Consider the following 13,931-nt stretch of genomic DNA (forward strand, 5'->3'; position numbering starts at 1 on the left):
GCTCACTGAGCTCATCACAGACACTCACCAAGTTCATGAACGCTCACTGAGCTCATCACAGACATTCACCCAGTTCATGAACACTCACCAAGTATATCACGAATGAATGTTCACCGAGTCCATCATGAATACTCACTGAGTCCATCACGAATGCTCACCAAGTTCACAAACACTCACCAGATTTATGAACGCTCAGCAAGTATATCATGAATGAATACTTACTGAGTCCATCAAGAACGCTCACTGAGTCCACCACAGACACTCACCAAGTCCATCACTGACGCCACCAAGTCCATCACAAACACTCACACTCACCGGGTTCATCATGAATGCACCCAGCTCGCTGGGAGGGATCCGATGCACCAGCTCTGCGCCTTCCAGCAGCGCGGAATCTGACCTGGTCCAACACTGGGACTTGACAAGGCGTATGTACCAGTCCTGGAAAGAAGAAGATGGTGGAGGCAGGCAGGCAGGGCGTGCAAGGTGCTTCCACTCTACCGGCAATGGGCTGTTTCTGTTTCTTTGCCACCACCCCTCACATCCTAGGGTTCCAGACCAAAGAAGGGGGTGCCTCCCCAACCTGGGCTGTGAGTGCAGCTTTGGTGATATGAGACTTCTGGCTGCCCATGTGGGCTGCTGGCTTTCTCAGTACAGACTGCTACAGAGGCTGTGCCTTCAGACTCACTGTTCCCCAGCTGGGACACCTGTCACCCCTAAAACTCGGGGAGGGTGGCCCCTCACTTGGCCCCACACCATCACCCTCTCCTGGGATCAGCTGCTTTACTCGTCTCCCCTCAGCTCCTGTGCGGAGTGGGGGGGGCACGATGCACAGAGGCGGAGAACTCAGGCCAGGGTTTTCACTGTTCCATGCATGGGCTGTTGTTTTTTAAACCAAAGTTCACGTTTACACTGAACTCTCTCCAGGAAACAGAGTACTAAGGAGTACTCAGCCAATTCTTTTCCTATCATCTCAAATTCAGTAAAAGAGAAAAGACAGGAAACCATCTCAGCTCTACCAATCAGGCTACCTTCCTGCAGAGGCTGGAGGGAAGATGAAGCTGGCTCACTTGCCAGCCCCCTAGCAGGCGGCACTGGCAGCATGCAGGGCCCCAAACAGTCCCCAACTATGAAGTGTGAGTGGCAAGGATGATGGCCACTAACAATGTCCCTGAACATGGCAGAGTCCACATGCAGGAGGCCAGAAAGTGCAAGGAGAGGGAGCACTTGCCACTAGCACATGCTTGAAGGCCTGTGTACTCATGGGTCCTGAAGGCCACGGCCAAGCATCTCCTCACATCCACCGAACTCTCCACATTCCTGTACTAAAGGCCTGTGCACTCACGGGTCCTGAAGGCCACGGCCGAGCATCTCCTCACGTCCACACTCCTGTCCTAGGAGTTCCAAGTCAGTGTTTCCTCTCGCTACCACCCTTCTTGATGCTGATGTCTCCACCCCATTTCCCAACCAGAGCCGCTGACAACCTGGGCTGGCCACAGACCCCTGCTCAGAGGTGGGACCCAGTGCGTCGCTGGGGAGGAGCTGGGGCAGGCTGCAGCCCTCAGGAGAGAGGCCACCACACCCTTCACACAAGGACAGGTGCCTCAGAGTGAGCCCTGGTGTCTTTCTGTCTCTCTCTCACACACACTCACACACACACACACAGACAGGCGCGTGCTGGACACTTACTTTATCTGGGCTCACTGTTTCCAGGGACATCTGCCCATCCCTGTCCAGCGGGTGGGAAGTGACGGGAGGGGAGGGGCTTGGTGACTCAGGGACGGTGGAGAGACGGAACCTGTCCAGCAGGGAGTAGAGCCTTTGGTGTCTGAAATGCAAACACACAGTTGACGTTTTTAGGCTCCGTCCGAGCTGTGCAGAAAAGGGCACTAGAAATACACTCTGTAAGGAAGAAATAACAGTGGCTTCTTAAAGTCAGATGCAACTGGTTAAAAACTTTCTCTTCATAGCTATTTTCTCAACACCCAAGCAGGTCATGATGTAAACTGAGGCCCTGATTTACTGTTAACAACCACAGTTTACTCCCCATAAATATGTTTCAGAAATTTCATTTTTGCTCAGATATTACAACAGGCAGTGCCTGGCATGACAGCTAATGAGGGCGCTCTTTAGGGATGCAGACGCGACACTCTGCTCCAAGACCAAGTGCACGAGCTCTCCTGTTTAATCCCCTAACAAGGCCCAACGCACACCAGTTTAGGGTCATTACTGGAGCCCTGGGGGCGCAGTGGTTAAGCGCTCGGTTGCTAACCGAATTGGTCGTGGTTTGAACCCACCAGCCACCCTGCGGCAGAAAGATGTGGCAGTCTGCTTCTGTAGAGATTACAGCCTTGGAAACCCTACGGGGCAGTTCTACCCTGTCCTACAGGGTCACTGTGCATCGGAAACTGACTCAACCTCAAGGGGTTTGTTAATTTTTCTTTGTTCATTTTTATGGTCATTTCATAAAAGAATCGCCACATCCAGCCCAAGATGTTTTGTAATTTTCCTCATCTGGGCTGAAGACAAAGTCTAGGATGAAAAGATAATAATAGCTTGACCTCACCCCATCTGCTACATAATGCAAATTACAACAGTGCTGAGCCCTGCATACAGAAAAATCAGCTGCGACTGTGGCGTGCCCTCCAGACTATGCCCCGTCCCGCTGAACACACCATCCACAAGCTACACTCAAGACGAACTCACAGCACAGTAATTATATTCACACACACACACATTTCCCCCCTGAAGGAGGAAAAAAGGTAAAAGCTTCTCTTAATTTCTGTTGTTGCTGCAGTCATGGAAATAGACTCACGTACAAGATATAATGACTTCTGTAAAGGCTTCTAAAAGATTTTGCAAACAAAATTAGGTGACTGACTAGCTATGAAGAGAGAAGATTTTACCAAGTTGCAGACATAATTGTTGCATGTCAAGAACCTGCCACGTCTGCCGCAGGTCTTTCAGATTTGATGGCCCTGATTTAGCTGTGAGATTACACGCTCTCATTCTGCCCGGGTAAAGCTGGGGCGCCTGTTCCCATCTGCCACGGGACAGAGAAGGGGACGCACAGAAACGCCCAGCCGGAGCACAGGCACCCCCGGCTGCTGCCACAGGCCGGAAGTGCAGCTCAATTCTCGTAAAGTGAGAGCCATTTATTTTTTTGTCATTTAGGGAGGCTTCCTATGAAGTCACTTCTATGGTAAACCCATTTATCGAGTGTATGGATCTTGTCCTGTGAATTCTTTCCCTTATTAACCCACGCTTTTAGATCCTGGGGCACACAAGCAAGGCAGGCCTGTCTTCCCAGCATTACCTCTGCGCTAGCCCGCTGCTCTGAAGGTACTCCTGAATCCTGTTCAGTTCTTCCAGTGGCAGCTGAGACATGCTGCTCTGTGGTAAAAAGAGGACATCGGTGGGTGTGTGCCACACAGCCAACCACCTTCATCTCACGCTCACTCACAAAGGATGAATCGCGACACTTGGGGCTTATTCTGGCAAAGGCAGACTAGAAGTAAGCACAAAGACAGTCATATCAGCCACGAGGGGCGGTGAGCTGTACGTGTGACATACGCCTCCATCGGTGGCCACGTGAAGAACGTGCCTGCGGGACCACCCACCGTCCTGTCCCCACTGCTGAGCCTTCACCGTGAATCAACACCCGTGTTGTTTTCCAACCTGTGCGTTTGCAGCCAGAAGCATTTCCACACGGCGACAGGCAAGGGTGTCGACCCTGCGAGCCAGCACGCGGAGCGGGGTGCACAGCAGCCGGTCCACATACAGCGTCAGCACGGCACCTGACTGGCTGAGGTGGATGCCCTCCAGGCACTGCAGCGTCTTCCTCAGCGTGGTCGGCTGGCGAGCGTTCCGGAGGAGGAAAGGAACAAGTGCAGATTGTTTTGCCAACTGGAAACTGGAATTTTTTTTAAGGCAGAGAAAACTCTTAATTGGCACTAGCTGGCAGGATGAAGACTTACAGTTGAAAGGTTTTCGCAGCGAGACTGAATCGCCTGGATGAAGAGCCCACTGGCAGCAGAATTCCGGTGGACAGCACTAATGAAGTCCTGAACCGGAGGCTCTTGGGACAGGCTGATGAGATCCTGAATGTGGTTCACAATGAGCCATGTCAAGTGCTCCGAGTCATGCAGGTTCTGACACTGAGGAGACAGTGAGCGAGAGACTTGTTTTCCAGGAGACGGGAAGAGATGCTAAAGTCACATAAGAGGAAACACAGATCCCGATCTCAGCCCTCGCTGACGTGCAGACTGTCTGAACACAGCTGAGGGTTTACAGACCGAGTCGTCAAGGCACCAGCGGCCGCCCAGCAGTCAGATCTGCAGGGGGCATGGTACAGCACTCCCACTCCAAGAGACACCAGCACAGAGCCAAAGGTTGGAGGGAGAAAAGGGCACCCTGCCCCCGGGGACGCTGCCCACGGGGATGCCGTTCACAGGGACACTGTACACGGGGACCCCGCCCATGGGGATGCTGTCTGTGGGTTCAGCGTGGTGTCTAGGGGCAGTGGGGGAATAGGGCGGCTCACGCAAGGCAGCCTGCCATGGAGCCCTGTCACTCATGTGAGAAGTGACACCCCCTCCACAGCCACTCCTGCCCTGCTAGGCCTCAGTGTGGCCCACCGAGGTCTGATGGCAGGATCCCTCTCTCTCCAATTTTGTAACAGTTCAGTGGAAGAAAAGAGCTCACGGTAACTGTCACAGCTTTAATAAAACACTGAACCTGGAATGAACAGATCTGCACTTCTTCACCTCAGATTCCTAAGGAAACACGAATTTCCGTTCTTAAATACACGCACTGCCTTTTCATCTAATCATCCTTCTAGGCAGAAACTGTAAAACCTGATCCATCCCTTGACATCCGGGTAACAATTACTATTGTTTCATTTGAGATCATTGGACAGTATTAACTTAAAAAGTAACATTTCTTTTTCTTACATGTCTGTGAAAAAACAGCATTATATGATTATATTATTTCTCAAAAGTGGAACAAAACGGAAAAACTATTTCAACATCAAGAATGTAAAGCAAAAAGAGGATATTCGTAAACCGCTGTCACAACAGAACAACTGTGACGACATTGAGTTCAGCTGCAGAAGCCCACTCCGTTCTGCCTCGGATGGCTAACCAGGCCTTGCTGTGTCGCGTACACGACGCCACGTCGGCACCAGAGAAACGTCTGTTTTTACACAGACGCGGGAAGGCACTAAACCTGGCCACAATGCAACAGTGAACATGGGATACTAGTTTTATGGTTAAAAACGACACGAAAGTTATTTTTTAAAAAAGAATGGCATTCAAACAAGAATCTGTTTTAAAATGCAGCAGTGACCATTTAATGCCTTTTGTACAGATTAATAAATAAAATTAAAAAAAAATCAGAATGCCACTACAGTTAACACTTACAACTTGTTTTTTTTAAATTACTACTACTGCAGTGATCATTACTCCACAGCTCCCGTCCATACAGCAGACGTGCTCAGCACCACGTCTGCAGGGTGGCCGCCACACTCGCTGGATGAACGACAGCTGAGTAAACCTTTTACAGACAAGCTGAAACCTCGGGGACCGCAGGGCCACATCTGGTTTCATAACTCTGTTCCAGAGCAGACGTGAACATGGGTTTTAGTTTGACAGGGTGTGTGGAACGGTGGGAAGTGGGTCTGGTTTTGAGACAGTCTGCAGGAAGCATCGCCTACCCAGGGGTGTCTGCCCACCCCCACCCCCAACTGCACACATTTTCAAACTTACAACATAATCACAGAAGAGAATGAGCGCCCCTCTTCTCACTATCTCTCTATTGCACATCCCCAGCTTGGATGCCAGGTCAGAATCGTCCTCCTCTCCCAGCGTCTGAGGGCTGAGTAACTTGGTGCTGGAAAGACTACATCTCCTGGAAGAAGCAACAGACTGCATTGACAATATTGCTGGGACAACAGTGGGCTGATTTTCAAAACACTGATGATGATTATGTTTAATTCTAGGTCTAAGACAGACAAGTTATGTTAAACATTGCCGTATCAGAATGACTAGTGGGTAATACGTCCCCTCGGTGATGTGTTCCTGAGCGCTGATAAAGCACATACAGAAAACTAAAGAAAACAGAGGATTTGGCAGAAAACTCAGATGCGTGACTGAAAGGCGAAACCCACCCTTCTACAAAAACTGTCCATTCCATTGGCCCTCTGATTTCAGAACTGAAGACGGAATCACCCTGGCTACGTTGATAATGCAGCCATTGTTTGGGGGAATTCCCCATTTCTAATTTGTCAGAAAAAATGCCCACTGTTCTAGAAGAACTAGATGGTGCCCGGCTACCACCAATGACTGCCCTGACAGGGAATACAACAGACAGTCTCCAATGGAGCAGGAGAAAGGTGGGGTGCAGAACTCAAATTCTAGTAAAAAGATGAGACTTAATGGTCTGACTGAGACTGGAGGAACCCCAGAAAGCACAGCCCCCAGACTCTCTGTCAACCCAGAACTAAAAGCATTCCCAAGGCCAACTCTTCAGACAACGATTAGAGTGGACTATGGGACATAAAATAATACTCGTGAAGAGCGTGCTTCTTAGCTCAAGTAGATACGTGAGACCAAACGGGCAGCTCCTGTCCGGAGGTGGGATGAGAAGGCAGAGAGGGTTAGGAGTTGGTTGAACGGACACGAGAAATCAGGGGTGGAAAGGAGGAGTGTGCTGTCACAGTATGGGGAGAGCAATTAGGGTCACATAACAATGTGTATATAAATCTTTGCATGAGAGACTAACTTGAATTGTAAACTTTCACTTAAAGTACAACAATAAAATTTAAAAAACAAAAAACATGTTTTTGGAAACTCAAGGAAAAAAAAAACAAAAAACCTGCCCACTGCCAGAGAGCAAACCTCTAAAGGTTCATATTCTACCGTTCAGTTACCAATTAAACGTAACAACTTGCCCGCAGTGTATCTACTATGATTAAAAGTCTGCACTGGCTGATAGAAGTAGCTCTGCAAAACTAATTCCACACAAGCGGGGTTATTTCAGAGTCCCTGCGGGGTGCAAACAGTTACACTGTTGGCTGTTAACCGAAAGGCTGGAGGTTCCAGTCCACCCCAAGTCACCCTGGAAGAAAGGCCTGGCGATCTTCTTCTGAAAACTCAGCCACTGGAAACCCCATGGAGCACAGTTCTGCTCTGACACACATGGGGTTGGCATGAGTTGGAGTCAGCTTGATGGCAATTAACTGATTTGGTTTTTTGAGTTTGAGGGTTATTTCACTTCATACTTACTTCTTCTCTCTTTGTCTTTTTCAAGTAAACGGGAATTACAAACTTCAAGACTCTCAATTCTAACCCAAACATCTCAAACCCCATTTCTGCCACACTTCCAACCGTAGACGCCAGGAGTGAACGCTCCTGCCCCGCCGACTTCAGGGTCTGACCCAGGACAATGGCCTCGCCCTGGTGGCAGAGTCTCGGCCACCTTCTGCCGAGGTGTGATCGTGACGGAGGTCACGTCAGGGCAAGGATATTCTGAAATGTATCAGGCGTTCCTGTAACCCATCAGGACTTGGAAGTGAACTGGCATAAAAAATTCTATAGATAAAGAAAAAATTTAAACTATTGTTTCTCTTCCAAGCGGTGAGTGAGCAGATGAGCAAACCGTGGTACCTCCAGACGATGGAACGCTGCCCAGCAATGACCAGAAACCAGCTGCTGACATGTGCAATATCTGAGTCTCAGATGGATTCTGCTGAAGCCGGCCCCAGAGGGCTCCACACTGCGCGGTCCCGCTTACAGGACATTCTGGAGAAGGTCAAGCTATAAGGACATGTCATGGATTGAACTGTGTCCCTCAAAAATATCTGTCAACTTGGCTGGGTCACGATCCCCAGTATTGTATGATTGTGTACCATTTTATCATCAGATGTGATTTTCTAATGTGTTGTAAACTCGATCACTATGATGTAATAAGATGGATTAGCGGCAGTTATATTGATGAGGTCTACAAGATCAGAGAGTGTCTTAAGCCAATCTCTTCTGAGATATAAAGAGAGAAGCGAGCAGAGACACATGGGGACCTCATATCACCAAGAAAGCAGTGCCAGGAGCAGAGTGCGTCCTTTGGACCTGAGGTTCCTGCGCTGAGATGCTCCCAGACCGAGGGAAGACTGATGCATCACAAGGACCTTTCCCCAGAGCCGACAGAGAGAAAAGGCCTTCCCTTGGAGCTGACAGCCTGAATTTGGACTTGTAACCTACTAGACTGTGAGCGAATAAACTTCTCTTGGTTAAAGCCACCCGCTTGTAGTACTTCTGCTATAGCAGCACAAGATGACCAAGACAGGACAGAACATGGACCAGTGGCTGCCAGGACCTAGGGGCAGAGCAAGGGGGTGACGACAGGGAAATATGGCAATTTCTGAAGTGATGGTTCTGGTCTCTCTCTTGACTGTGGTGGTGGAAACCTGACCATGTTCATGTAAAGGGTGCATTTTACTGGACTGTAAAGTGCACGTCACTAGAACAGCCCACAGAAGCTCTGCCATTCCTCAGTCAGCCACCCACTCAGTCCCACATGATTTATGTTGACTCTGTAATTTTCCGTTTTGCAATAATATAGCTATAGGGCAAAGAGCCTCCAAGAGAGACAGGGTAGTGTTTGCAATTCAAATACTGATGGTAGACATAAAGAAGGTCCAATGTCAACCAAAACCGAGTCCCAATTTGTGCCAGCGCGACGCCAGAGACTCAGGATGGACGCTGGCGTATCCCGACAGTGAGTGCACAGTCCCATCTAGGATGACTGTACATGCAGTCCTCAGAATGGGGCAGACGGGAAGCGGCTGACACATCACACACAGCCACACCACACCCACGGTGCTGCTGGTCATGCAGGACCCCGGCATTTCCACCCAAAGGGGGGACAATCAGAAATAAATCGTAAATCTAGGATTATGTCTTCCAGAAAATAGGAGCCAAGCAAGGTCAGATCCCACTGGGATAGCCATGTGCTTTCTGGAGCAGGGCTCCCCAGAGGGGCCCGGGAGCCGGGCTGGTCTGAGAAGGGTGCGCGGCAGGGTGAGCGCAGACACAGGAAGGGTTTGGGGAGCCACTCAGAACCTGTGCGAGGATCTGACAGAGCAGCTGTATGCCTGCTGCGTCTAAAAATAAAAGACAGTGGTTTGTATGGTGCGTTTCACACTTTCAGTAACTCGTTTCTATCACCTTTTGGAAATGAGAGAAACGGACCCTTCCCCAGGCCCCGCGTGAGAAGCACTGTCCTACAATCTGCTCCTGGGGGACCGTCTGGGCATGTGTGGGTTTCTTCTTCCTCCCTTCTAACCAGCGGGACTTTAAACACTGAAGTACTAAGAAACATATTTTATCATATATCATTGTCTTTTGATTTCATCTTCACATCACCGTTAAGACATTACGCTTGTTGTTGCTGTTACTGCGGAGTCAATTCCAGCTCATGGTGACCCCACAGGACAGAGCACAACTACCCCGCAGGGCTTCCAAGGCTGTAATCTTTACGGGAGCGGATCGCCAACTCTTTTCTCCCGTGGAGTGGCTGGTGGGTTTGAACCACCAACCTTCTGGTTAGCAGCTGAGTGCTTAATCACTGCACCACCAGGGCTCCTTTAAGACATTATATGTTTATGAAATTAGAAGTATAGACAGCTTATAGAATCTTAATTTTATTTCAGGATAACAGAAGGGGGTATTATAAGCTATTATAAAAAGGGAAACTGGGTCAGACGGGGTGGAGAGACACGGTCACAGAGTGAACCACCACATTCGTGACAAACTGCAGCCCTCAGGCACCTGAGTGGGCACGTCTGCCTGATTCCAGACTAGATTCACTTCTGGTGTAATTCTTGTAAGCGCGACCACCCGTCAAGCATTTCTGTTATTCCAGATCAGGGGACGCGGCTCCCGGGTCCAGCAGTGGTTTCTGACGTAACGTCAGAGTAAACAAAGGCACGCGTGTCAGAAAGGGACAGGACGGCCTGAGCAGGCAGGTCCCAAAGCCGGCGGAGAACACCTACGAGACAAACGGCTTTTCAAACTTGAAACTCAAGTGAGAGTTAAATCCCACCAACACAAAGAAGACCAAAGCGCACACAGAAAGGGAAAGGCATGGGGCACCCTGGTGGGCTGGGAAAACAGAGCCCCCTCCAGCCTTGGAGCTGACGGAAGCCATGGCACTCACAGACGCTGCTCGGCTCACAGCTCCGTGGAGCCAGAGGGACAACTCAAAGTGGGGGTCAGGGACCAGCAGCCATGGCATCACCTGGCAGCTAGGCAGAAACACCGTTTCCAGGCTCCACCTGAGATCTGCGGGATCAGACTCTCTATTTTAACCAGCCACACTGCAGTTTAAGCGGCGCTGAGCTAGAAGACACTGATTTTCTCTAGAGCTAGGAGGAGCAGCTCATACAGTCTGCAGTCAATACAACATGCTTAAAATATAACCGTCTGATCTGCACCCGATCATGGGGATGGCACGGGACGGGGCAGTGTTTTGTTCCGTTGTGCATAGGGTCGCTGTGTGTCAGGGGCCAACTTGCTGGCAGATAACAACAAAAACATTCTCTAAGAACAGGACACGAGGCAAAGATCAGTCCAGAGGACTAACGGACCACAGCTACCACGGCCTCCACCAGACGGAGTCCAGCACAGCTAGATGGTGCCCGGCTATCACCACTCACTGCTCTGACCAGGATCATAACAGAGGGTCCTGGACAGAGCCGGGGAAGGATGTAGAACAAAAATTCTAACACACACAAAAAGACCAGATTTACTGGCTTGAAGGAGACTGGATAAACCCCAAGAGTATGGCCCCCAGACGCCTCTTAGCTCAGTGGTGAAGTCACTTCCGAGGTTCACTGTTCACCCGGGGATTGGACAGCCCCATATAACAAAACGGGACTAATGAGGCACAGCAGTCCAGGGACAAGGACTAGCGGGCAGATGGGGACAGGAAAGCTGGTGATAGAGAACCCAAGGTTGAGAACGGACAGTGTTGACATGTCGTGAGGTTGTTAACCACTGTCATGGGGCAACATGTGTACTAACTGTTTAATGAGAAACTATTTGTTCTGCAAACCTTCACCTGAAGTACAATTTAAAAAAAAAAAAAAGTTCTCCAAGTATTTCACATGTTCTCACCGGTCTGTCTGCCCCAACTAAATTATCAGCCCTCTGAGGGCAGGAAACAGCTACTGTTTTTCCTTTTAATGTCCGGTAACACACAGCACAGAGCGGACGAGCTGTGACGCCTACCAGCACTGGACTCCCCAGCTAAGAGCAACGATGGATTTGTTCGCACCGGACCCATGGCCTCCGACAGCTAACTCTGTCCACACCGAGCAGGCGTGGCTCAGCCCCAGGCCCTCACCGTCTTTTATCTCTGCGGCTCCCTGCCTGTGGTGTGGGTTCGAGCCTTCCAGAAACACTGCACAGGACTCAGCTGGGGGCTCACAGCTCTTACTTACACATGTGTGGGTGGATGTCTGAGCCAGTGAGCACCTAGAAACAGAGGCATAAACCTGACAGCTTCTGGCAAAAAGAGGGTCACCCACCCACGATTACATACTTAATAAATGTTTTTCTTTTTTTAAAAAAAGGTATTTCCAAGCAGTTTTGAAATGTTGCTAAATAATGACTCATCACCTAAGAATAAGCAGAACCACATTTAACTTCTCATGGAGCGAAGGCATTGCAAAACATCTGGCTACGGAACCAATTTAGGCACCAGGGCCTCGTGGAGGGAGAGAGCCTGACGAGAACCCAGAGATGGCACAGTGTCCGGGAACGGGCCAGAGACAGCCCCGTTAACCAACGGCTGCTATTCTGAACGCCTTCACCCAGAGCATACTGTTTCTTACAATACGGTGCCCACAGTCGAAAAACGAATACGCGGCAGAAACTGCACAAGCTTCACGAAAACTGGAACGTGAAAATGTTTTCAGAGGGGCTAAATCCCAAGTCAGTGCTACTCTCTGGACAGACCACCTGGGCTGCCCCCTGGACCAGGAGGGGGGCGCCCTGCAAAGCTTACTTGGGGGTCTGCTGCACCTCGGCCCACCAGCGGTAGTCGGTGTAGTTGGCCAGCAGCAGGAGCTGGCACCAGAGCAACACGAGGGACGGGTGGGTGGGGATCATGGCGCGCACATGCGAGTTCAGGCCCTCCAGGGCGTAGAAGCTGCCGTCCGAGCTGTCACTGGTGAGGAGTCTAGTGGCGGCTGCCGTGATCCTCCGGAACATTCCTAGAAACAAACCAGAAGTAAAGCTGATTAAGGGGAACCTGCCTTTGCTGGTCGCGGCGGTCCCACGCTACATGGTCCGTGAGGGTTTTAAACAGAAAGATCCGCACACACCTCTTCCCTACACTCACACGTCCGAAGCATTTGGCACTTAAGAACTGTGACTTTTCTAAGCAAAAAACAGACATTCTGTTTATTTAGTACCTCAACCAGGAAAGCAAGTTTTTTTACTCTCCCACGCTCTTCACTGAGTGAATTTCCAGGAACACTTGAGCAGGACCAAACTCTCAAAGGCACCCGCTCCCAGCCGCGGGCCACGCAGGCCCACGGGAGCTCCACTCAGCAGGAGGCCAGCAAGCACTGAGCACGGCTAGGTGCGCGGTCCGGCGCAGCCCCACGGGAACCAGCTACCACACACCGCAGAAACTGCAGGTCACCCATCCGCCCCTTTTTCCTGCCATAACTAACGGCCCCTTTGCTTACTCAGAGGAGTTCTCAGGTGGCACAGTTACGTGCCCAGCTACTGACAGGTTGGTGGTTCGAGTCCACCCAGAGACACCAAAGAGGCAAAGCCTGGTGATCTACTTCCAAAAGACCACAGCTAATGAACACCCTGTGGAGTACAGTTCTCTGCACATATGGGGCTGCCGTGAGCTGGGGCTGACTCGATGGACACTGGTTTGGTTTGGTTTTGCCTGCCAAGAACTGAGGGGCAGAAACAGTACTGAGAGGCTGCACAGGCAAGCATGACAAGTGCCCAGAGAGAAAACCAACAGCGCTCCCCCACAGTTCCCGGGCTCACGAGGGCTCCACACACGCTACCAACAGCCCAAGAGCCACGCAGGCCCAGCTCCTTCGGCCTCCACAGCCACCTGTAGGCACACTAGGACGGAAGTGCCACCAGTTCAAACTCACCAGGCACTCTGCACGAGACAGATGTGCTCTGCACGAGACAGATGTGCTCTGCACGAGACAGATGTGCTCTGCACGAGACAGATGTGCTCTGCACGAGACAGATGTGGCAGTCTGCTTCCATGAAGATTACAGCTGAAGAAACCCTACCAGGCACCTCTACTCTGCCCTATAGCTTCGCTATGAATTGGAACTGACTAGACGGCACATAACAATGATGACAAATGTTGATTTACTGAACAAGAACAGGAACCCCTGGGGATGAAACAGCTGTGCCAGGTGACGAGTTTCAAGCATACGAGGGAGGCCCTGGCAGGACACCACGTCACATGTCTAGTAGCTGGATGGAAATGAGATGGAGACACTAGAGTGACTGGGCTACATACACAATTATGAGGGTCACCCACCTACGTAAGCAATGACCAGAGTCACAAAGGGGATGATTCTACCGAGAGACGAGAGGGAGGGAAGCAGAGAGAGAGATGGACAGAGAAAGAAGACTTGCGAAGCCATCAAAGGATGGCCACTCGGGGAGCATGGACCTTTCAGAAGTTGGAAAGAGGAGACTATGAAAGAGAAGTCACGGGAAGAGAGGGTTTCAAAACAAACATGGTGGCTCCCCAGAACTGCACTGGAGGATGCAGGACGCTCAGGACTTGGACAGACCACAGCTGGCCGCTGAGTAGGCAGCTCTGGTAAGGAGGACAAGTCAGGACCTAGACAGACCACAGCTGGCCGCTGAGTAGGCAGCTCT

At 50.6% G+C, this 13,931-nt stretch overlaps 1 protein-coding gene across 1 annotated transcript in view; it reads right to left on the bottom strand.

The window, feature by feature from the left end:
- HTT (huntingtin) overlaps positions 1-13,931 on the bottom strand; it is a gene marked incomplete at its 5' end in the record, with an annotated part of 180,967 nt that overhangs the window by 36,284 nt on the left and 130,752 nt on the right. Inside the window, 7 exons of the mRNA XM_023738001.1 lie at positions 316-438; positions 1,687-1,825; positions 3,314-3,390; positions 3,676-3,852; positions 3,975-4,154; positions 5,763-5,904; positions 12,061-12,268. Of these exons, the coding sequence (XP_023593769.1) occupies positions 316-438; positions 1,687-1,825; positions 3,314-3,390; positions 3,676-3,852; positions 3,975-4,154; positions 5,763-5,904; positions 12,061-12,268 (1,046 nt within the window). The remainder of the gene's footprint in view (positions 1-315; positions 439-1,686; positions 1,826-3,313; positions 3,391-3,675; positions 3,853-3,974; positions 4,155-5,762; positions 5,905-12,060; positions 12,269-13,931) is intronic.

Source organism: Trichechus manatus, unplaced genomic scaffold (genome assembly GCF_000243295.1).
Source record: "Trichechus manatus latirostris isolate Lorelei unplaced genomic scaffold, TriManLat1.0 scaffold00111, whole genome shotgun sequence".
In the NCBI taxonomy this organism is placed as follows: domain Eukaryota; kingdom Metazoa; phylum Chordata; class Mammalia; order Sirenia; family Trichechidae; genus Trichechus; species Trichechus manatus.